The following is a 24,485-nucleotide window of genomic DNA, read 5'->3' as shown; positions in this document are numbered from 1 at the left end:
TGAACTTCCGAATGTATGAATTTACACATTTTAGAATTTCGGAATAGCGATCATAATGAATAACCTGAAAAAAAAAAAAAAAACATACAAATGAAACGAAAACTTATGGCCCATACACATAGTCGGACATTCCGACCACAAAATCTATTATATTTTTTCCAACGGATTTTGGCCAAAACTTGTCTTGCATACACACGGTCCCACAAAGTTGTCGGAAAATCCGATCGTGCTGAACGAGGTGACGTCAAACACGTACGTCGGGATTATAAACGGGCCAGTAGCCAATAGCTTTCGTCTCTTAGTTTATTCTGAGCATGTGTGGCACTTTGTCCATCGGAATTGTGTACACACCATCGGAATTTATGCGATCGGATTTTGTTGTCGGGAAATTTTAGATCCTGCTCTCAAACTTGGTGTGTCGGAAAATCCGATCTGACTTTTGATTTTCCGACACACCAAGTTTGAGAGCAGGATCTAAAATTTCCCGACAACAAAATATAACATGATTCGATCGCACATTTTCCGTCTGAAAATCCGACTGCTTGTACAGGGCATAACACATTTTTTGGCAGTACACAGGTCTACATAAAAGAGACTGGAGGGTCTGATTAGTTCCACCTGTATAACTGACAGACGGACCTGATCAGATCGCCCATGTAAAAGGGACCTTAAAGTATTTGAAGGCTGTTATACTTACTACATATGTCTATAATTTAGTAAAAGTAAGTGATCAATATGAGTTACTCTTTAAGAATGTAAGATTTACTATATACTGAAAAAATAAAAGAAACATTTCTTTGCTTGTGTTTTTATCATGCATACCCTTTCGGTGAAAATACGGTATATCCAGTGTTTATAGACAGCAATCCGAATGTGAAATCCTAAATGTTTACTTTTCAATATAAGTATCCTAGAGGCTGCTCAGGTGCCTGCGATCTCTCATTGAAGATTCAAATTCTTATTATGACAGATAAATGAAGAATTGACAATCACGCAATCTAACTGAAACTCAAATATGGCTATTTTTTTTTTTTTTTGAGTCCTTTGATTGCCTGTGACATCTCACAGGGGTCACAATGCAAGATGTAATCATTTCTATGACCTAGTTAGGCCTTATCTGTACATATTGTATACAGTAGGAATAATCAAAAAAATAAGCTTTAAATTGGTAGTAAACTCTTTATAAAAAAAAAGTTTTACCCTGTAAGGCAATATCATAATGTGCTAGTATGCAGTCTTACCTTTAGGGCTTTTTTTTCTCAAACAATAGGTGCTGGAACTCAACCACAATGCCCCAAAACCTCTCCCCCCACCACCCACATCCTGCAAATCAAATAACATAGTGGGTGTGGTCAGTTAAATTTCATGAAAAGTAGGTCTTCCATGCGTGTGCGAGTCTTGGCCGCGGCACACAGCTCTGAGGGAACCGTTCCTTCAGTGTCCATGTGTCCGTGACGTCACCGACTTCTGCCCGCTAGAATATCTCCTAAACGGTGCACTTTTAGGGAATATTTATTTTAACTATAGGTAAGCTTTAGTATAAGCAAACCTGTAGGTAAAAATGAAGAAAAAAATAGAGTTTACTACCAATTTAAGTGTTTTATGTCCAAGACTTTAGGATGAGTTGCAGAAAATGCCCGTGTACACATTCAGTTTTAAACCACTGTTTTACCAAACCTCTTCCAAGCGGTGATTTTTTTTCCTGATTATCTGTTGGAGCATTCTCAGATGAGCCTAGAATTCCTGAAATGAAAACTTAGTTTAGTATAGCAGAATATAGAGGTTCATTGCACCTACCTGTCATGTCTTGTTGATCATCCACAATTAACTTTAAACTCTTTCCTCGTCGTATCACACGTACTGTGTGCCATTCATTATCATTGAGGTTATAACCAGCATAAAGTGTCTCTGGGCCTTTGCCTGCAGAATATGCCAAACAGTCATTAAATAATCAAAAAACAATTGAGAAAGTGATCCTTTAAAGAAAAAAAACTGAGAATTAAAGTAATATAGACATGAGACAATCTCATAACGGTGGAAGTTACAATTTATCATTTTTTTCTTTTCTTTTTTAGCATAAATAGGCTCAGAAACTGTAAGGCCGCGTACACATGGGCGGATTGTCTGCCCAACTAAGTTCGTCAGACAATCCGACAGACAGTCCGTTCAACTTTTGAATGAACGGACTTGACCACACACGATGAACAGACAGTCCGCTGAAAGCTTGCGCGATGACGTGTACAGCACGTACGACAGGACTAGAAATACGACGTCCAATACACTGCAATGCAACCTTCGGCCGTGTAAATCCTTTCTGAGCATGCGCCATACTTAGTCCGTCCAACTTGCCTACACACGAGCGGACTGTCCGCTGAAACCAAGTTTGGACGGACAAAACCAAGTTTGGACGGACAAAATTACGGAAATTCCGAAAGACTTAGTCCGTCAGACTGTCCGCCGAAAAAGTCCGCTGAAGCCCACACACGAGCGGATTGTCCGCTGAAACACGGTTCAGCGGACTAAGTTGGGCAGACAATCCGCCCGTGTGTACGCGGCCTAAGTCTTTAATTTGTTTATTTAATGGATAACAACATCTAAAGGCTCTTATATGAAGACTTTATGAAAAACCCAAATACCCTAAATTATGATATATATATATATATATATATATATAAAACATATATATATATATATATATATATATATATATATATATATATATATATATATATATATATATATATATACTCTCTGCTCTGCTATATATATATATATATATATATATATATATATATGTATATATATATATATATATATACTCTCTGCTCTGTGCCATACGGTGTGAGACATCAGATTCCCCCTGCCTCCTGTAGCTGAGAAATGTTGTGTACATTTTGGACTTTGAATGGATATAGAGCAGGGAGCTTTACAAATAAAGAGATACAACTTATGTAGGTGGATTTGCTTCGTCTCTATGTATCACTTGAGGCTAGTCACTTCACTGGATATATGTAAGGGTTTACAAACGACTTTAATAAACTGATGTAGTAAGCAAGTACTATACATGTGTGGATGACCCAGACAATCCTGGGAGATGGCCCGACCCTCCTCCAGAACACAGCAGGTGATTGGCAATCTCAGTTGTGCATGTTTTCTTATAAGACTGTGTAGAGGGGGCGTGTCAGTGGCGGTTCATCCATTAAATGTGTACGGGCATCCTCTGTCACGCCACCCCCCTACATGTAAAATAGATAGATTCATGCATGGCACAAATCTATCCATGGCAGCTGTAGCCACCCCCTATTCAGGCGCCTGACCCCTTTTTGGATGCCAGGCGCCTGAAATACAGCGGCGGGGGTGTTTTTTTTAAGCACCTGATTAGAGCCATAGAGCATTGCGCTCGGAGCCCACTCAAGTGTTTAAAAAAGAAAATAAATATTTGCTTTTCTAACACTGAACCGCCTCTCCCCCAATCAGGAAGCGTGGGTCTAATATCCGTCACCTGATTGGCTGAAGGCACAGGCATCCTTATTGGACACCTAGCGGAACAGACAAGGAGATGCATGGGAACTATGGAGGATGCAGGAGCCATCGCCTGCCCTACAGCTCGCCGCCGTAACTCGCTGTCTGAGCCCCCACCATGATGGGGTAAGTGTCAGTCAGACGGCGAGCAGGGGAGGTCCACAGTGGCTGCTTATGATGGGCACAGTGGCTGTATATACTGGGCACAGAGGCTGCAGATGACGGGCACAAAGGTTGCATATGATGGGCACAGTGACTGCAATTGATGGCACAGTGAGGCTGCAATTGATGTTTTTTTTTTCAGTATTTTTTAGTTTGTTTGTGCCCCCCCCCTACAAATTTTGAGCACCAGCCATCACTGATGTGTGTCCGTTCCCTCCACTCAGATCTCAGATTACTCTCTGCTCTATGCTATGTAAGAGTTTACAACCACTTTAATAAACTCATGTAGTAAGCAAGTACTGTAAATGTGTTGATGACCCAGACTATCCTGGGAGATGGTCCTTCATCCCTCCAGCACACAGCAGGTGATTGGCAGCTGTGCATGATTTCTTATAAGATTGTGTAGAGGGAAGTGTGTCCTGACATCGCCCCTCAGGTCTCAGATTACACCCAGCTGTCTGTTCTATGCTGTACAGACTGAGATGTCAGATCCCCATTACTTACTAAAGCTGGAGAGAGTAAAATCAGGCTCACTTCTGCATACAGACCAATCCGTTTCTAACCTCAGCTTGCTCAATTAAGCTTTGGCAATACAACGTGGAAGCTGGTTGGTTCCTATGCAGAAATGAGCCTGCTTTTGCACTCTCCAGCTTTATAAAATAAACCTCATAGTAACGAGCAAGAAATTAGCTCTGTACAACTTTATGCAAACTGCCTAAAAGGGATTAATTAATCTATATCATAAAAAACTCCCAAATTTTACCAATACTCTGGGTTATAATTTCCAGTTCCTTTTTTAATACGCTACACGTACAACATTGTTGTACTTACAACCTTCTGTTTCTGGGGACATTCGCTAAAGGCTTTTATAAAGAAAAAGAAAAAAACAAGAATGTTTTAGCATTTTCCCGTTTTTTTTGGTTATTCAACAACTTCTTTTTAATAGATTCTATTGTACAACAACTATCTTATTTTGTGTGTATTTCAGCAGCTCGGAGCGCTGCAAAGACTGGGTAATGTACTATGCTAATTATGTTTTACATAATCTAAGTTGTAAGCATTAAAGCAAAAATGGATTTTAATTATTTTATATAAAGACAGCATAATTAGCCATTTTTGTTCTAAGTGATTAACATGAAAAGGGACTTCTTGATAGCCCGGAGAAATTCCTGCACTGTGCAGCCGTGCTTGACTCTCACAGTTTACATTCTGCAAGTTCTTTCTAAAGCCCATTTTAAAGGGGTTTTCTACTTCACCTTGAGAAAGATCCAATCAACCCCTGGAGAATCTTAATGAGGGTGCCAATTCCTGCAGCATTCAGGCTTTTATGTATTTGTTTGCTCTGAGTGGCAACCCCCCTCCCCATTCTGACCTGTTTATGTCAGTCCTGGATGGTTTGTTGGCACTCAGGCCTGGCCAGGCACATCACGAGCAGTCTAATACTTTCAGAACTTCCCTTCTTCCACTGGCTAAAAGAATGATATTACAATGCTCCAGGTCACCTCCTCGTCCAGGCAAGCCAATGGTGCATGCTCAGCTGGGACCGTCTTCCAAGTCACTCAAACGCAGTCATAACAATAAAGGTCATGCATTAGAACTTGCGTCAAACTATGGTTGGATTCACTACCCCTTCCTGATGTGTTGCACTCTACAGATAGGTGATTATATACTGAACTTGTATAAAACATGTAAAGTATATGACTATTAATTATTATTTATTGATTACAGGTACTTATGTAGCACTGTCAATTTACGCAGTGCTTCACACATATGCATTCAAGGAGCTTACAATCTAAGGTGTTAAAGGAGAATTATGGCCAAAGCTTTTTTGACCATACTTCTCCTACGAATATCAGGAGTGTCGCTCATTCTGTACTCCCGTTACCCATTTTCAGCCAACAGCGGGCTAAAGTCCGCTGTCTTCTGGAGTCACTCAGCAGGTACAGGCTCGGGCAAGATCGCAAAAGTGACGTCAGAATCCACCCACATGCCTGTACCAGCACCAGGCTCCACCTCTCAGTAAGCCGCTGAGAGCTTGAGCCGGCCGCTCCCGCCACCTCCCCAGCCCAGCACTCCAGTAAGTGACGCGGGGTGGGCAAAGCAGACAGTGGTGACTGACAGTCAACAGCTCTCTGCCCAGGGAGCCCTGAGAGCCCAGCAGTGTTTGATCGCTCAGTTCTCAGGCTTAGAACTGCATCCAACTAGGTAAATGTGATTCTGAACCCCCCCCCCCCCAAAAAAAAAATACTTCTCTTTTAATCAGCTGGTCTTTCCTGCCCCCTGAGAGTAAAGACTCTGATAAATGAGACACTGGGCCTAGGTCAGGACCAGCAGCTGACTCTGCCTCTCATCTGCACTGCTGGGAGCCTGAGCTAGCTGCTCCCTCCCCTCCTCAGCCCAGAGCTCCAGCGAGCACTGGAGGGGCAGAGCAGAGAGTCAGTGACTGACAGTCAAGGCTCTCTGCTCAGAGCAAAGGGGAGAACTGAGTGATCAGTGGTGTTAGATCGCTCAGTTCTCAGTGCAGAGCTGGCAGTGGACAGAAGCAGCTTCATATCAATGCTGCATCTACCTAAGTCAGTTTAAGGTTTTTTTTTTTTTTACAGACCCCATACTCTTCTTTTAATCTTAGAAAAGCTGCATAAAGAAAAAGGAACATACAAATTAAAAGCAGAACTTTACTAGCAGGAAGAATTGTTATTGCAGAAAAGAAATACTATGGGGTTGATTTATTTAAGGCCAATAGACTGTGCACCTTGCAAAGTGCAATTGCAAGGGCAGTTGCTCCAGAGCTTAGTAAATGAGGTAAAGCTTCACTTTGAAAAGAATATTCAATCACATGTGCAGTGCAACTTGCGCATGCGCAATGCGGAACCAGGAAGTGAAGCTGCAAGGCTTCACTTCCTGATTCCCATACCCAAGATGGCGGTGGCAGCACCCGAGAGCCGAGCAACAGATCGGCTTCGAGTGCCGACATGGACATGGACAGGTGAGTGTCCATATTTTAAAAGTCAGCAGCTGCAGTATTTGTAGCTGCTAACTTTAAAAAAAAAAAAAAAAAACGGCGGAACTCCCGCTTTAAGACTAAGCACCTTGTGGGCAAAAAATGCGTTATCCATTTCCTGCACCCCCCCCCCCCCATTCTCATCCATGCTGTGGATTTTATCAATAAAGTGTATGAAGTGTGAAGCCATCTGGAATTAGTTTGTGTGTATCTTAGCAGTGACTGGCGAGCCAGGTGGGCCAAACCTGGAAGAAGACCATGTGAAGATGTCGGCTCTCACATACAGACTAGGAAATGACAGGCAGGAAGGGAGAGGGATGGGGAGAGAGACTGTGTACACAAAGCGGGATGACGGAGGCACATAAACTGACCACGGTAATCATGGATAGGCAGCCATGATTACTGTGGTCAGCACACACACAGGGGGACACAAGAACAGACAGGATCAACCAGGTATTGTAGATCAAAGAAAGGGACAAATTACACTGCAACAGCACTATGATCATGCTTTAAAGGAACAGGAAATTATTTTTTTAGGGTTACAACTACTTTAAATGATAATAACAGTCAATGAGGATTTTTTTGATATTCAGTGTTCTTGTTTATATCTGTCCTAATAGGCAAGGAGATTGAGCGGGACAGATCATGGTCCAAATCTATAGTTTTGGGGAATTTGTCGCTCTACTACTGTCTGTGAACATGCTTTGTTATGGACTTCTTCAGAATGTCTCCTATTGGCACTACAAATTCTTCCATATATCTTGGCATTACTTACCAGTTTGTCTTTTACTTCTGAAACTTTTAAAAATGCCTTTTTTTTTGTTTTACTTTCTTTTGGAAATGACGGAAACTGGGGCACTCACAATCTGGTGAAGCTGTGCATGGGAGCCAATTGGCTTCTGACATAAGCTTGTTTAACCTCCCTGGGGGTAATCCCGAGTCTGGCTCGGGCTGCAATTTCAGTACCACGAGCGGTAACCCCGAGCCAGACTCGGGATCGCATCGCTGGATACAGGGAGAGGTTACTTACCTTGTCCCCTGGATCCAGAGATGTCCCCCTGCTGTGTGTGCGAGCTGTCCTCCGCTCGATTCACACAGTGCCCGAGTGCCGCCGAGCTCCATTCTCTGCAACGTTACGACGCACGGGAGCGGAGATCGGCGCCAAATTCAAAAAAGTTAAAATACACAAAACACATACAATACTGTAATCTTACAGATTACAGTACTGTATAAAAAAAAATACACACCCCCTTTGTCCCTAGTGGTCTGTGCAGTGCCCTGCATGCACTTTTATATTATAAATACTGTTTTTTTCTGCCTGGAATTTGGAGATTGTCCATAGCAACCAGAAAGTGTCCCTTTATGTCAAAAGTGATTTTAGACCAACTAGAAAACAGCGTTAATAAATTAGAATCACTTGCAGAATTGAGCGATAGCGATTTTTGGGGAAATTCGTCATCAAACACTAAATCTAATGACAGCGACAATTCTGCAAATGAGCAAATTTCAGTGTTTTTGGATTTGATTTCCTTATTGAATAATTTTTATTATTATTTATTATCATTATTTATTATATTATTAACTTTATCATACCCGGGATGTCTACTAGACTCTGGTTTGAACAGATTTAAGAGAGTTATTCCTAAGAATTGCATGACTACAATATAAAATGCCAAATTTCCATGCAAAATAATTGTACCGCTTTCAGCACCTAAAACCAGAATGAATCATACCGCCAGGGAGGTTAATTAAGCTATGACAATAAAACCTGGAAGCTGATTGGTTTCTATGCAGATCTTCACCAGATTTTGTACTCTCCAGTTTTAGTATATCTGTAAGCCTTGTATGCACTAGACATGTGTGATTTGTTTAGTTACGCATATGAATTCGGACAAAATTTGCATGATTCAGAAATTCGGATGTATCAGAATCTCCGCAATTACAATAGTAACAGATTTTAATGAATCTGAAATTAATTCTAACAAAAACAACAAATGAATTCATATTTATTCCTTCCATTCGGATGACAGGAATCGTTAGTTTGGGCATTTTGTTAATTTTTGAATCATCCAAAATAAAGTAAGGATATAACGAATGACCCAAATTGATTCGTATCCATTCATTCTTATTCTGTAGCTGAAATATTCTAATAAGATTCTTTTTGTATTGGGGTTGAGCTTGAGAGAACATTTGTTTCATTTGTATGTGCGTGGCTTAATGCCAAGGTCAGCTGGGAATGGGGAAATTAATTCAGCTTAATAATATAATGAATGAATACATATTCATTTGGATTCATTTGTTTTATTCGAATGAGAACGGTGCAGTCGTCTTTGACTCTTTGATAATCAGACAATTCTTTTTGCATTAACGTTTTTCATTACTATAAAATAACGCACTACATATGAAATGGAAACATATTGCAATAAATACAGTAAGGTCTAAAAGTGAAATAAAGACTACTTATTGTGTTTGGGTTGGATGGAGGTGGATCTATTAGAACCTTTGAATCACAACATAAATTACTTTTGTTTAACCACTTCAGCCCCGGACCATTTTGCTGGCTTAAGACCAGACCACTTTTTGCGATTCGGCACTGCGTCGCTTTAACTGACAATTGCGCGGTCATGCAACGTGGCTCCCACACAAAATTGACGTCCCTTTTTTCCCACAAATAGAGCTTTCTTTTGGTGGTATTTGATCACCCCTGCGGTTTTTATTTTTTGCGCTACAAACAAAAATAGAGCGACAATTTTGAAAAAAAAACACATTATTTTTTACTTTTTGTTATAATAAATATCCCCCCAAAAATACATAAAAAAAATGTTTTCCCTCAGTTTAGGCCGATACGTATTCTTCTACATATTTTTGGTAAAAAAAATCGCAATAAGCGATTATTGGTTGGATTGCGCAAAAGTTATAGCGTTTACAAAATAGGGGATAGTTTTATGGCATTTTTATTAATATATTTTTTTTTACTAGTAATGGCGGTGATCAGCAATTTTTATTGTGACTGCGACATTATGGCGGACACATCGGACTTTTTTGACACATTTTTGGGACCATTGTCATTTATACAGCAATCAGTGCTACACAAATGCAGTGATTCCTGTGTAAATGACACTGGCAGTGAAGGGGTTAATCAGGGGGTGGCAGTGTAGGGGTTAAGTGTTCCTAGGGCCGTGTTACTAACTGTGGGGGGGCTGGGCTTTGTTTTAGTGAACACTGATCTCTGCTCCAATCACATGGAGCAGAGATCAGCATCACTTGTTGCTAGGCAGAACGGGGAGATGCTGTTTACAAAGGCATCTCCTCATTCAGCTGCCCCATGAGACGATCGCGGGTATCCCCGCTGTGATCGAGTCCGCGGGACCTGTGACCGGACTCACGGGGGTCCCGACCGGCACGCGAGCACACCAGCGGCGTCATGCTCACGATGGCAGGGCGCCATTTAAAATTGGACGTACCTGTACGCCAATATGCCTGCCCGTGCCATTCTGCCGATGTACATCGGGAAAGGAAGTGGTTAATTTGTTACTTTTGGATGCACCCAACTCCAGTTATATTGTCCAATTGAATTGATTAGCTGTATCAAATCACAGAGTGATCCTGTGGATACAGTAAAAGTATAAGGTGCCACGTCCTATAAATTGGAATATCGAACAAGAAATGGGGCTTGGACTTTGTAGGCACAGTCAACAACAGTTAATACAAAAAAATAAAAAATTATTATAATAAATCACATAAAAAAATCACATATTCCAGAAAAATCCACATTGATCGTAAATGCAAAACATATATACAGTACCGCTACTGCATAGAACCAAAAAGATCTACAAGGAGACAAAAGGGTGAAATCAAAGATCATTCCAATAAAGTATATATGTCCATGACCATGGTCCAAAGGCAGATAAACGGTGTAAGAAGTAGTGTACTTTGCTCTACATGTTACGCGCTGTATAGGATTAGGATATAGGATATTTCTGGAATATGTGATTTTTTTTATGCGATTTATTATAATAAAATATTTTTTGTATTAAAAAAATAAATAAAAAAAAAGTCCAAGCCCCATTTCTTGTCCGATATTTATATTGTCCAATTAGCTCATTCCTTTTCTCTTTGTGGATTGGACTAGCAAGGATGACTTACAGTGCACAAGTAATCTCCCGAAATGATGAATTAACACCTTAAAATGAATGCAGCCAATCTTCCGAAATAACAAAAGGATAACAGAACTTTCGAAAATAGAAATTGATTTGGAACAACGGATATATACTCTCTATCCCGAAACAATGAAAACGTTCCGAAAACAAATCAAATCATTCTAAGCCCCTGTACACACTGTCGGAGATTTCCACAACCAAATCCATCGGATTTTGTCCGTCGGATTGTGTCCGAAACTGTTGCATACACACGGTCGGACTAAGTTGTCGAAAAATCCGATCTTTCAGAACGTGATGACGTAATTTCGTTACGATGGGACTAGATTCAGGCTAGTAGCCAATAGCTTTGATGTAGGAATTTGATCTGAGCATGCGTGGCACTTGGTCCGATCAAAATTCTCTACACATGATCGGATTACGTCTGACCGGCCCAGTTGGTCGGGAAATATTTCCAACATGTTGGAAAATTGGGTCCAACGGAGATTCGGACAGAATCAGTCCGATGCATACCACACACAGTCGGATTATCTGACGACACAGTCCGATAAGACACATTCCGACGGATTCTCCGACCGTGTGTACGCGGCATAAGGCTCCTTTCACACGGTGTGGCAATCCGCCTGCTCAGCAGGGTACCTGTCCGATGGTTCCCGCTGAGCAGGCGGATGACGGGTCTGTGCCACTCCACTTATATAGAGCGGGCATGGACACAGCCCGCTCTCCTCTAGAGACAGTCAGATGTAAATAGCCCGGCTGTCCATTTACACCAGACGCCCTCCGATCATGGAGTCCGATCCTGCTCTGATTACCCGCTGCTTGCCCGGATGGCCTGACTCTGTCCGTTACTATTATTCACCTTGCTCACTATCTGCTTAGACTTCTGTCTGAAAATTGAATCCTCTCATGCCTGCCACCTGCCATGACCTGTTGTCTCATTCCACCCTGCCAGCCTGCTCCTTTACCCCCTTGGTGGGGGCAAACCTGAGGGCTATGACCTGGTGATAACTAACAGGAAAGTAGCCTGAGGGACCACTAGGGTTTGCCAGCCCATCACTCCTTGTGGTTTGATGGAGACCAAGCTATCACTTAGTCTCCATAGCCTTGGGGAGCCTGCATCACCGGCCAGGGGGATAAATCGTTACAAATGTATATTGAAAAGTGGGAAAGTGGATTCGCAAGACAAAGAGTTTCAGGAATGTTGGAGTTTGCCGAACAATGTAGACTGTAGTTGGCAGAAAAAAAAGATCAAGTGATCCATTAAGCTCTGTTTCTTTTTTTTCAACTTTTTCGAGTATAGATGTATTACCAAAAACAAAAAGAAAAGATTAAAGGAAAAGTACAGTCAAAGCTTGTTTGGCGGTACCTCTTCTGTGGATCGCAGGAGTGCAGTTTTTTCTGCACTCCTGTGACCCGTTTTCAGCAGACAGCGGGCTGAAGCCGGCTGACTTCACAGAGCCAGTCCATGCTTGGGAAAAATTCACAAGAATGAAGTAGGAAACCGCCCACATGCCTGGACCGGCACCCGGCTCAGCCTCTCAGAAAGCCATTGACAGCCTGAGCCACCCCCTTCCCTCCCCCCATCCACGGGCCAGCGCTCCAGTTAGCATGAGGGGGGGAAAAGTAGAGAGCCGATGACTGACAGTCGTAGTTCTCTGTTAAGGGAGCTCTGAGATCCAAGCAATCGGCAGTGTTTGATCGCTTGGTTCTCAGCCTTACCGACTGCGGGGGGGCAAATGCAGCATTGGACCAAAGCTGCTGCATCCACCAAAGTAAATATAATTCTAAAATAAATAAAAAAGTCCCATACTTCTCTTTTACGTCAATAAGAGCCACACTCATATAATATTTGAATACATAAGATGATCGAAACACGTATATACACAATTTCGTGTGCTTCCTGATATGAAAACCTTGTAACTAATACAGTGCAAATTTATGTAAATAAATACAATAAATACATAAGAAATGCATGTATAATTGACACCTCCAGGTGTCCTACAGCTCTCTAGATCCGGTCTATTGCATCCCGAGCCACATGTATCCAATGGCTCCCAATATAATAATAACTCCAGACCACGCTACATCAATCAGCCGCCATGGAAGAAAGGTCTTCGACTGATAGCCATGTCACTACCATGTCCATGAAAACATGATTATCAGTTGAAGACCATTATTCCATGGCGGCTGATTAATGCAATGTGGTCTGGAGTTGAATATTTGGAGCCATTTGATACATGTGGCTTGGGATGCAATAGACCGGATCTAGAGAACCGTAGGACACCTGGAGGGGTTCGTTATACATGCTGGTTTGATCCCAGTAATTGAGGATCCATTTTTTCTGGTAAGAGGCTTAAGTGTGGTGGAGGGCACATGCTTCTGTTGAATATTCATTACCCTTCCCGCTGTTGGTGGAATTAGATTGCATAATCACATGATGGAAAGAATGGACTATGTTTTCACTTCTTTTTTTTCCCAGAATATAATTATGATTAATCGCTTTTTTGTACATATTTGCCTGAATTAGAAGTTCTCATTTATTTATTTGTGTAAATGTACAATACATCTGCACTGTATTAGCTGTGAGGTTTTCATATCATGCATCAAAAACATGTATAAATAAAAAATGAAAATAAATATAAAAACATGTATAAGTAAAAAATAAAAATAAAAAACTTATAAATGAAAAATCAAAAAATACAAAAACATGTATAAATAATAATAATAAAAAAAGTATAAATGGAAAAACAAATAATACAAAAACATGTATAAATAAAAAAAGAAAAGAGAAACAAAAAACAAAAAAAAATGACAAAAACATGTATAAATAAAAAAAGAAAAAAAGAAACAAAAAACAAAAGAAACAGATTACAAAAACATGTATAAATAAAAAAAGAAACAAAAGAAAAAAAAATACAAAAAGATGTATGAATAAAAAAACAAAAACAAACAAAAAACAAAAGAGAAAAATATGTATAAATAAAAAAAGAAACAAAAAAACTAAGGAAAAAATGACAAAAACATGTATAAATAAAAAAAGAAACAAAAAAAACAAAGGAAAAAAATGACAAAAACATGTATAAATAAAAAATGAAAAAAGAAACAAAAAACAAAAGAAAAAATATATAATACAAAAACATGTATAAATAAAAAACAAAAAGAAACAAAAAATAAAATAAAAAATATATAATACAAAAACATGTATAAATAAAAAAAGGGGGTGGGGGCAGACTTAATTGACCACTTGGTCTTTTTTCTGCCATCACTTTTCAGTGCCGGTTCACACAGGGGCGGCTGCAAAGCCATCCGACTCTGAAGCCGTCCCGCACAGCGCAAACTCAGTGCAGCTTGCAAACGACTTCTTTAACAGATGTCAAGGAAAGCCGCTCCAAAGTCGCCCCCAAGTAGCACAGGAACATTCGCTCCAAAGTCGGAGTCACTTGAGTCGTTCCCATTAGAACGCTTCCACTGCACTGCATGGAGCGTGACTTGTCAGGCGGCTATGTCACCTAACAGGTCGCCCCAGCACTCAATGTTTCAATGTAAATGGATACATTCTGCTGGAGAGTTTTGTATTGTGAAAAAAACAAAAGACAAAAAGAAAAAACAAGACACTTGCTGGCTGGATTATCAGATGAAAATAGAAGAAAGGAAGTCTAAAAAAATGAAAACGAATGCAGCCATCACAGTTGTTTGCTTTCTTTGGGTTTAATACCGTTTTACCTTGCATAATGAAATCCTGCTTAATCATAAATGATTTATACCCCCAAACCTAAGTTTCTGGGAAGAGGCCAATTGCTCTCTATGCAGTAACAGACAAGAATGTTGGCAATAGAAAATTTCACAGAATTTTCATTTTGCAGCTGCACAAAAATAAAATAAAATAAATCCTTTTTGTACATTTAATGATGATGTGCCATTTCATGACCCGCTCATTTCTATGTGGCTGCCTTGCTCTGGGCTACATATCCAATTTCACTCCATACTTCCTCTTCTGAGTTTAAAGTCGCTATTTATTATTTAATCAAATTTCATACCCGGCTCCCTGTTATGGTAAGAAACGGCATTTTCTTGATAAAAATCCTCAGTCTTTACTGGTTTTAGATTACATACATGGGAGTATAAAGCTGCAGCGTCCTCATTCTTCTGTGTGTCCTACTTAAAGGGTATATATAATATAATCCGTCATCCGAGGCTGGCCCTCCTCCTTATCATATCAGCTGAATGCAGCTCTGTGAAGAACAGCTATTACTAATTTATTTTGCAATCCTATTTGCTTTTGACACTTTATCTGTGAGAAGAAACATAACTTTGTATATTTGACATGCTACATACTAAGATGTCTTTGAAGCTGCTTATCAGCCTCAATGCCTGAACGTTTTATCGTTTTTTTTTTGTTTTTTTTGTGGTTTTCAATTATTTTATTGTTTTATGCTTTGCTGAATTATTTTCCGTTGCAAATTGTGCTCTGTTTATTGATGTCTAACAGCCCACGTGGCAAGAATATCAATCAGGGCCGTCACTCTGTATGTCTCAAAAGGTAAGTAAAAAAATGTCTAAGGATAGGTTTTGCGGCTCCTCGGAAAAAAAAATGATTTATGGTGGATCACTTTTCAGAGCAGCCTCCTCTGCGCCTGTTTTAACCGCTTAAGGACCAGGCCTATTTTTCAAACTTGTTGTTTACAAGTTAAAATCAGTTTTTTTTTTGCTAGAAAATTACTTAGAACCCCCAAACATTATATATTTTTAGAATAAAAGGGTGGTCGTTGCAATACTTTTTTTATTTATTTTTTAATTTTTTTGTGGTTTTCAATTATTTTATTGTTTTACGCTTTACTTTTTTTTGTTAGAAAATTACTTAGACCCCCCCCCCCCTCCCCAAACATTATATATTTTTGTTTTCAGAAACCCTAGAGAATAAAATAAAACATTCCCTGTAATAGAAAAAAAAGCATGACAGGACCTCTTTAATGTGAGATCTGGAGTCAAAAAGACCTGAGATCTCACATTTACACTTAAATGCAATAAAAAAAGTTTTTATTTTTTTTCAATAAAAAAAAAATTCCCCTTTAAGACCATTGGGTGCTTCTTTCATCCCATGGTATGGAGCCAAGTGGGGGGGGTGGGGGCATCTTTCCCTCACTCGACTCCATGCTTCACAGGAGAAAGGACCCGGTGGTCTCCGCTGCTACTGGCGGCTCCAATAAGCAGCAGAGACAGGAAGGGGGGAGCCCCTCTCCCGCCCCATATAAAAGTGACCTTGCGGCAAATCTGCTGCAGAGACCACTTTTATCTGAAAGAAGACCACCTGCAGTTTTTAAAAACACCAGGGCGATGGCAGCTATCTTATGCCATAATAACAGTATTTAGCTTCAAAGTGCCTACGTATAACGACGTCTGGTGGTCCGGAAGTGGTTAACCCTTGAATGTCAACCAACCATGCCGCGACCACGTGCATGACATGCAGTTGCACTGTACACAGGCCATGTTTGGAGACGGTGCTACCCAACAAAGATATTTTTTGCCGCGCCATGTGTACTCCTCTGTCTGGCTGCCTTTGTTGCTTTGGGGTGTGCAATAATGCAGCTCAACCACAGGTGCCGGTGTTGGTATCAACCGGTATCAGTGCCGATATCAAGTATTTGTTCCAGATACTGATACTTTGTGCTGCGATTTGCATCAATACAAAATGACTGGCCGCCAATCGCACCGCAAAGAATCACATGACATTTGAACAGCAATGCGCGCCGATTCTTGTCCGAATCGCATGCAATTTCCCCCATCGCTCTTTTGTGTGTGTGTATGTATATAGAAAGGGAAAAGTGCCATCTAGGGCAGTGGTCATCAACCCTGTCCTCAGGGCCCACTAACAGGCCAAGATTTATTTATTGCCTTGGGGAGATGCAGACTAGAATACTGCAATCACTGAGCAGCAAATGATATCACCTGTGATGTATTTCAGTTATCTTGCAAACCTGGCCTGTTAGTGGGCCCTGAGGACAGGGTTGGGGACCACTGAGATAGAGGGCAGTTTAAAAACTGTTAGAACTTACAGTACATATCTGGTCACATGCAGAATAATCTACGCACATAGGTGTCCCGGTCTGCCGATGATAGCACATCATGGCCATCGGAGGTGCTGACAGGGCTGGAGGAGATGTACAGGCGGTCCACCCCCAAGCTGACATCACTTCCGCCCTATACCCACGGGGTCCCGGGAACTCCTTCAATCCTGTGAGCACCTCCAGCGATCCTGATTTTTAAGACTGGGTAACGAGACCTCACTCTAGTTTACTACTCCTAAGCCTTTAAGGACCTCTCAGGTCTAGTCCACAGGGGTCCACATGACATAGGATGTTATATCGTACATGACACTCCAAAATGACTCCTCTTACCAGCAGGCTGACTCTCCTACTAGGCCAGTCTCTGCTTCCCAGATATAGGCTTACTATTTGTTTCCATAGGAATAATGTCGCGTACACATGACGGACATTCCGACAATAAAATACATGGGATTTTTTCTGACGGATGTTGCCTCACACTTGTCTTGCATACACACGGTCACACAATGTTGTCCGAAATTCCGAATGTCAAGAACGCGGTGACGTACCACGAGCCAAGAAAATTTAAGTTCAATAGACAATGCGGCTCTTATGCTTGATTCTGAGCATGTGTGGAACTTTGTGCTTCGGAATTGTGTAAACACAATCGGAATTTCCAACAACGGATTTTGTTTTCTGAAAATTTGAGATCCAGAGCTCAAATTTTGTGTGTCGGAAATTCCGATGGAAAATGTCAGATGGAGGCTACACACGGTCCGAATTTACAACAAAAAGCTCCCATCGAACATTTTCCGTTGGAAAATCCGACCGTGTCTACAGGGTATTAGAAGAGATTGAGTTTGATTTTAACCTTCTTAACTCAACGAAATGTTGTACATAACAGCTCAATGTTTTCTATAATGCCATGTACCGGACTTTCTGGCAGACTAAGTCCAACGGTCTTCCCGACTGACTTTCGGCGGACTTCCGACTGACTTTCCGAACGAACGGACTTGGCCACACAGAATTACACCAACGTCCGATGGATTCGACCGTGATGACGTACGACCGGACTAGAATAAGGAAGTTCATAGCCAGTAGCCAATAGCTGCCCTTGCATCAATTTTCATCCGTCGGACTACAGACAAACTGATTTTTCGAGGCTCGAGTCCGTGGAAATATTTGAAACATGTTCTAAATCTAAAGTCTGTCTGATTTTTCGACAGCAAAGGTCCGATGAAGCCCACACACGGTCGAATTGTCAGATGGATTTGTTTCATCGGACCTTTGCTGAAGAAAAGTCCGGACATGTGTACACGCCATTAGCATTTCCAAGTCTTACTCCACTCTCTGTCCCAGTCCAGATGCATCATGCTGAGTCCCTCCTCTCTGGGCTGTATCCAATTAACCTGGTTGTCTACACTGAGGGTAACAGGTTCTGGCTGCCCCCGAAGGCGAAGGCCCCCTAGTGTTAACCCCTTCCCTGCCAGTGACATTTATACAGTAATCAGTGGCTATTTTTAGCTCTGGTCGCTGTGTAAATGTGAACGGTCCCAAAATAGTGTCAAAAGTGTGCAATTTGTCTGCCACAATGTCACAGGCCTGATAAAAACGCAGATCGCCGCCATTACTAGTAATAAAAACAATTTGGAATAAATATTAATAAATATGCCATAAATCTATTTTGTGGACGGTATAACTTTTGTGCAAACCAATCAATATAATCTTATTACGATTTTTTTTACCAAAAATATGTAGAAGGATACATATCGGTCTAAACTGAGGAAGACATTATTATTTTTTTATATATATGTTTTTTGGGGATATTTAATATAGCAAATAGTAAAAAGTATTGCTTTTTTTTCAAAATTGTCGGTATTTCTTTGTTTATAGCGCAAAAAATTAAAACCGCAGAGGTGATCAAATACCACCAAAAGAACAATCTATATGTGGGGAAAATTTTGTTTGTTTTAGTTTTCATTCATAAAATACATACATTTGTTCTGTTATATTCCTTATGCTATGTTAATTTGTTTTCAGATAATTTGTTATTTCTGCAGAGTATTGCTATTCATTAAAATTAATCGATTTGTTTTTGTATAATTCGATATTTATGTGTGCATATATATTCTAGTTAAGGATTCGTGGTTTGGAAGTCGTTTGTTTATTGAATTTATTAACGCACACAATGACAACGTCTCTTCTCCTCGGCTCAAATACAATACAACACCCTTCTCACTCAGTTCTCAGGAATGCACTTTGCCAGTAATCCATCCTCCGGCACAAAATGAATCTGCTGATTGGACTGTAAGATTTACTTCGAGTTGAACTTTTGTTTCATTAGACCTTTAATGAATTAACGAATCATGTCGAATTAATTGATATTATTAATATAATTCCTGGTGGTCTTGCTATGAAGTTGTAGGGCAGGGGTCTCCAAACTTTTCAAGCAAAGGGCCAGTATTCTGTCCTTCAAACATTAGGGAGGGCCAGATAGTGGCTGGTGGGGGTAGAAAATGTCCAGGGCCTAGTATTAGTGAGAATAAATATGGCTTCAGGTTTAGTGGTCAGTAGGGAGGAATGGAAGGGGGAGGAAAAGTGCCCCATCATTGGTATTAGCAGGAAGAATTGTACCCCATCATTGGTGTCAGTTGGAGGAATAGTCTCATATCATTGGGGGGAATAGTGCCCCATTATTGGTATTAATGGGAGGAATAGTGCCCCGTCATTGATGTCAGTAAAAGAAATAGTGCACCAACATTGGTGTCAATAGAAGAAAAAGTGCACCACTGTTGGTGTAAGTGGGAGGAATAGTGCCCCATCATTGATATTAGTGGGAGGAATAGTGCCCCATCATTGATATTAGTGGGAGGAATAGGGCCCCATCATTAATATTAGTGGCAAGAATAGTGCTCCATCATTAATATTAGTAGAAGGAATAGTACCCCATCATTGGTATTAGTGGGAGGAATATCGCCCCATCATTGATATTAGTGGGAGAAATAGTACCCCATCATTAGTATTAGTGGGAGGAATAGTGCCCCATCATTGATATTAGTGGGAGGAATAGTACCCCATCATTGGTATTAGTGGAAGGAATAGTGCCCCACCATTGGTATTAGTGGAAGGAATAGTGCCCCACCATTGGTATTAGTGGGAAGAGAAGTGCCCCATCATTGATAGTAATGGCAGGAATTGAGGCCAACTGGTGTCAGTGGAAGGAATAATGCCCCGTCATTGATATTAGTAACATGAAAGGTACCCCATTATTGATATCAGTGGGAGGAATAGTACCCCATCATTGGTGTTAATGGGAGGAATAGTGCCCCATCATTGGTATTAGTGGAAGGAATTGTACCCCACCATTGGTATTAGTGGGAGGAAATGAGGCCAACTGTTGGTGTCAGTGGAAGGAATAATGCCCCATCAGTGATATTAGTAACAGGAAAGGTACCCCATTATTGATATTAGTAGGAGGAATAGTACCCCATCATTGGTATTAGTGGGAGGAATAGTACCCCATCATTGGTATTAGTGGGGAGAGAAGTGCCCCATCATTGATATTAGTAGCAGGAATAATACCCTATCATTGATATTAGTGGGATGAATAATACCCCATCATTAGGGTCAGTGACAGGAATTGTGGCCAACTGTTGGTGTCAGTGGGAGGAATAGTGCCTCATATGATTGGGGGGAATAGTTCCACAAGGGCCGGATAAAGTCTAGCATAGGGCTGTATCTGGCCCTCGGGTTGCAGTTTGGAGACCTCTGGTGTGGGGTAACTCTGTTCCCGTCTCCCATCTGTTCTCCTGTATTCTCACCCAGTCACTGTGAGTTTTGGTGGAGATCACACGTGGTTTATACAGGCATGACCCACTCTTGTCACCATCAGGAAACCCACCCTGAGAAATTCCATGCATCTATCACCTCTCACTGGAGTTAATGGAGACAAATATGGCTTCAAAAAAGCTGTTAGAGATCAATTAGAGGCAAATGTATATCTATTGATCTCCAACCTTACCTTTAATCTGCACATTGTACTTGATTTACTCCTCTACTGAAATGGCTTATTCTGATTTCATTGCCCACTATGAGCTTCTCATGATGTTTATTAGAAGCAGCGGCGAGTTTAATAGAGTCCATTTCAGTTCCTGACAGTAGGATGTCCAGCATCATCCAGCCCTTTCTTACCCAGCCAGCCTGTCCCTGGCCCAATCCTTTCAATTACTGTATTTCAGTTCTTTAAATTATGGAGGCTCTCCATCCATGCCAGTTTGGGCATACAAATGCAGTCCGCCAAGAAACGCCAACTCTTCCAGAATGGCACCCATCAAGGCATTCTGATATTTGAAAACTGCTCCTAAGAGCCACCCCACTACCCTTGCCTGAATGCTCTTGAGAATACTGAGGATGTCCCGAGGATGTACCGAGGATGTACTGAGGATGTACTGAGGATACCGTGAGGATGTACTGAGGATGTACTGGGGATACCGTGAGGATGTACTGAGGATACCGTGAGGATGTACTGAGGATGTACTGAGGATACCGTGAGGATGTACTGAGGATGTACTGAGGATACCGTGAGGATGTACTGAGGATGTACTGAGGATACTGTGAGAATGTACTGAGGATGTACTGAGGGTACCGTGAGGATGTACCGAGGATGTACTGAGGATACCGTGAGGTTTTCAGGAAACTATGACCCCCCCCCCTCCCCCCACCAGCCATAATATGCCTGCATTGCATAGAGAGACCCAGAGATAATGTGATGATGTCACCAGGTCTAAAATAAGGTATGTAATGAAAATGGAAAGATTTTATATAAACATTTAATTAGCATATTGAAGATGGGGACAAGGAGGAAACAGGGAAAGCAAATATATAATCAGATAAAACTTTAGCTTTAGGAATATGTATAATGTTCATATGTCTGGGAATGGATACAAAAGCATCTGGTGGATCTGTATTTTTTAGGGTTGTCCCAATATCTATACTAGTACGGGTATCAGGACTGATACCAAGTATTTGTGCCACCGTTTGTACTGGCACAAATGCTCCCGATGTCTGATCCGATACCTGGGAGAGGCAGCGCAACCGGAAGTCAGCAGGTGGAGTAATGGAAGTGACGCTCCGTGTTAGCGTCAGCAGTTGGACATCCCAACGCCCATCTTGGTACACCCTGCACTCTCCCACAGTAAACCAGCAGCGGATATCTTGTTGCACTCAGCCCATATATTTCGATCTGAGTGTAACAAGATGGCCGCTGCTGCTTTTATATGGCCAAATGCAAGGAGTACTAAGATGGGCGTCACAGGCAGCCTTCCCTTTCATGGCATTTTAGTGCCTGCCCATCAGTGCCCATAAATGCCACCTATCAGTTCCCAATGCCCATAAGTGCCGCCTATCAGTGCCAGCCACCTGTCAATGCCACCTATCAATGCTATCTATCAGTGCCAGCCACCTATCAGTGCCATCTATCAGTGCTACCTATCAATGCCATATATCAGTGCCAGCCACCTGTCAGTACTACCTATCAGTGCCACTTGTCAATGCCATCTATCAGTGCCAGCCACCTGTCAGTGCCATCTATCAGTGCCAGCCACCTGTTAGTAACACCGATCAGTGCCAACCACCTGTCAGTGCCACCTATCAATGCCATCTATCAGTGCCAGCCACCTGTCAGTGCCAACTATCAATGCCATCTATCAGTAGCAGCCACCTGTAAGTACCACCTATCAGTGCCAACCACCTGTCAGTGTCACTTATCAGTGCCAGCCAGTCAGTGCCCAACAGTCAGCGCCAGACAGTGCCACTTAATCCTATCAATGCTCATCAGTGCTGCTTATCAGTGCCCATCAGTGCCACCTAATCCTATCAGTGCTCATCAGTGCTGCATATCAGTGCCACCTAATCTGTATTGTGCTTTGAAAACTGTCCCGTGACATTAAAAAAAGTATTGGTAATCGGTATTGGCGGGTACTTGAAAAAAGTATTGGTGCTTGTACTCGGTCTTATAAAAGTAGTATCGGGACAGCCCTAGTATTTTTTTTTTTTTTTTATTCTTCTTTCAGAAGGCCCCAACCTATGATTGGTCCCTTGGAATCAACAAAAAAGGGGAACAATATAGCATTAGGCACAAACTGGATTCTGAGAGCGAATATTTGTATGATCTTTTTGTATTATCTTTTTTTTAACTAAAAATGTTAAAAAAAAAGAAAAAGAAAAGAAATCCGGAGCCCCAAATGCTAGTTATGTAATAACATATTACAGGACTGTGCATTTTTCATTGGTTAGTTATCTGTAGAAAGCTATTTGTATGCAGCATTACATAAATCCTTTCCAGAAATAATTGGTGTAGTGGTTACATACAATTAGTTGTCGCACGAGAAGTGCCCAAGACACAAGTGTAAGCTGTAATTACTCAGTAGTTGAAGTTATTGATGAGAATTAGCCATTTGGTACAGTCTGAGCCCAGTTATGTCAAATAAACAGTGGCAGTAACATTACATAAATACAATTTAATTTGACCACATAATACATTATATACAATATGTTCACAAAAAAATATATTTTAGAGAAACATTGGAAAATATGGACTGTGAGATTATTTTTTAAACCATTTATATCAATTGTTATGTTTTTTATAAGTGCAAAATATTGTACCCAGATTACTGATAGCAATTTTAAATGAATACAAATTTAAAAGTAATATTAGTGTTGTAACTGCTAAATAATCAATGTAAAAGTAATTATTTAAAAAAACTAAATAACGAAACAGCATCTGTATAGTTGAAAAAGTATTTTATTTAGTTTTTGGACAGAGCATAGAAGTGTTGGAGGCTTCTTCATGTTTTCATTGCTTAGCCAAAGAAATATTTCTTTGGATAATTTCTATAAGGGATGCTGCTACAGCCAGTAAGGAAACAGTTTATTTTCATAACATGTCCCTCATTTTTTCAATAAGAATATTTTTATGGCTATCTATGGTCCTATTGTGGATATTTCCTGTCTGTTTCTAAAGATCCTTATTTAGCCATAAGCGAAGATATACTTGGAGTTCTCCAAAGCAGCCTTCTCTAGTTTGGATAATATAAACAAAAAACAAAAAATCCTGGTTTGCATTAAGCTTTATACCTGTCGCAAATCTTAAAATTTGAAAAAACATTATAATAAATTATAATAATTCAAAAGGCTAACACAATTTTTTATTTTTTCTGTATACTATTTACCTATTATTGTTTATTTATCTATTTCTATAAATTGTTATATTTTCTGTATTTTTCTATATTTTTCTGTATACAATGAGCTTTGCCCTACCTCTTTTGCCTCCTGCACACCCCTATTTGTCTTTGGTCTGTCCAACTAACCAACAAGGAGGTTTGGTGCAGGAAAGAGGAGTGGGGCAAACTTATAACAAAATAAATAAATTATATATATATATATATATATATATATATATATATATATATATATATATATATATATATATATATATATTTATTTATTTATTTTTTATTATACATATTATTATTTTATTATTATTGGTCAGTTTGGTTATAGTTTTTGGTTGGTTAGATTTTTAAGGTTCACCAATTTCTTTGA

The 24,485-nt window shown here is 40.5% G+C and overlaps 1 protein-coding gene across 31 annotated transcripts in view; it reads right to left on the bottom strand.

The window, feature by feature from the left end:
• NRXN1 (neurexin 1) overlaps positions 1-24,485 on the bottom strand; it is a 1,923,519-nt gene that overhangs the window by 966,140 nt on the left and 932,894 nt on the right. For all 31 annotated transcript variants that reach the window (XM_077485574.1, XM_077485592.1, XM_077485575.1 and 28 more), the window contains one exon: positions 1,798-1,920. In XM_077485574.1, coding sequence (XP_077341700.1) covers positions 1,798-1,920 — 123 coding nt within the window. The remainder of the gene's footprint in view (positions 1-1,797; positions 1,921-24,485) is intronic.

The sequence above is a fragment of the Lithobates pipiens genome, unplaced genomic scaffold (assembly GCF_037356315.1).
Source record: "Lithobates pipiens isolate NorthernLeopardFrog02 unplaced genomic scaffold, aLitPip1_a1.2 Scaffold_18, whole genome shotgun sequence".
NCBI lineage: Eukaryota > Metazoa > Chordata > Amphibia > Anura > Ranidae > Lithobates > Lithobates pipiens.
Note: the sequence above shows the minus strand (reverse complement) of the source record. Positions and strands in the feature narration are given on the sequence as shown.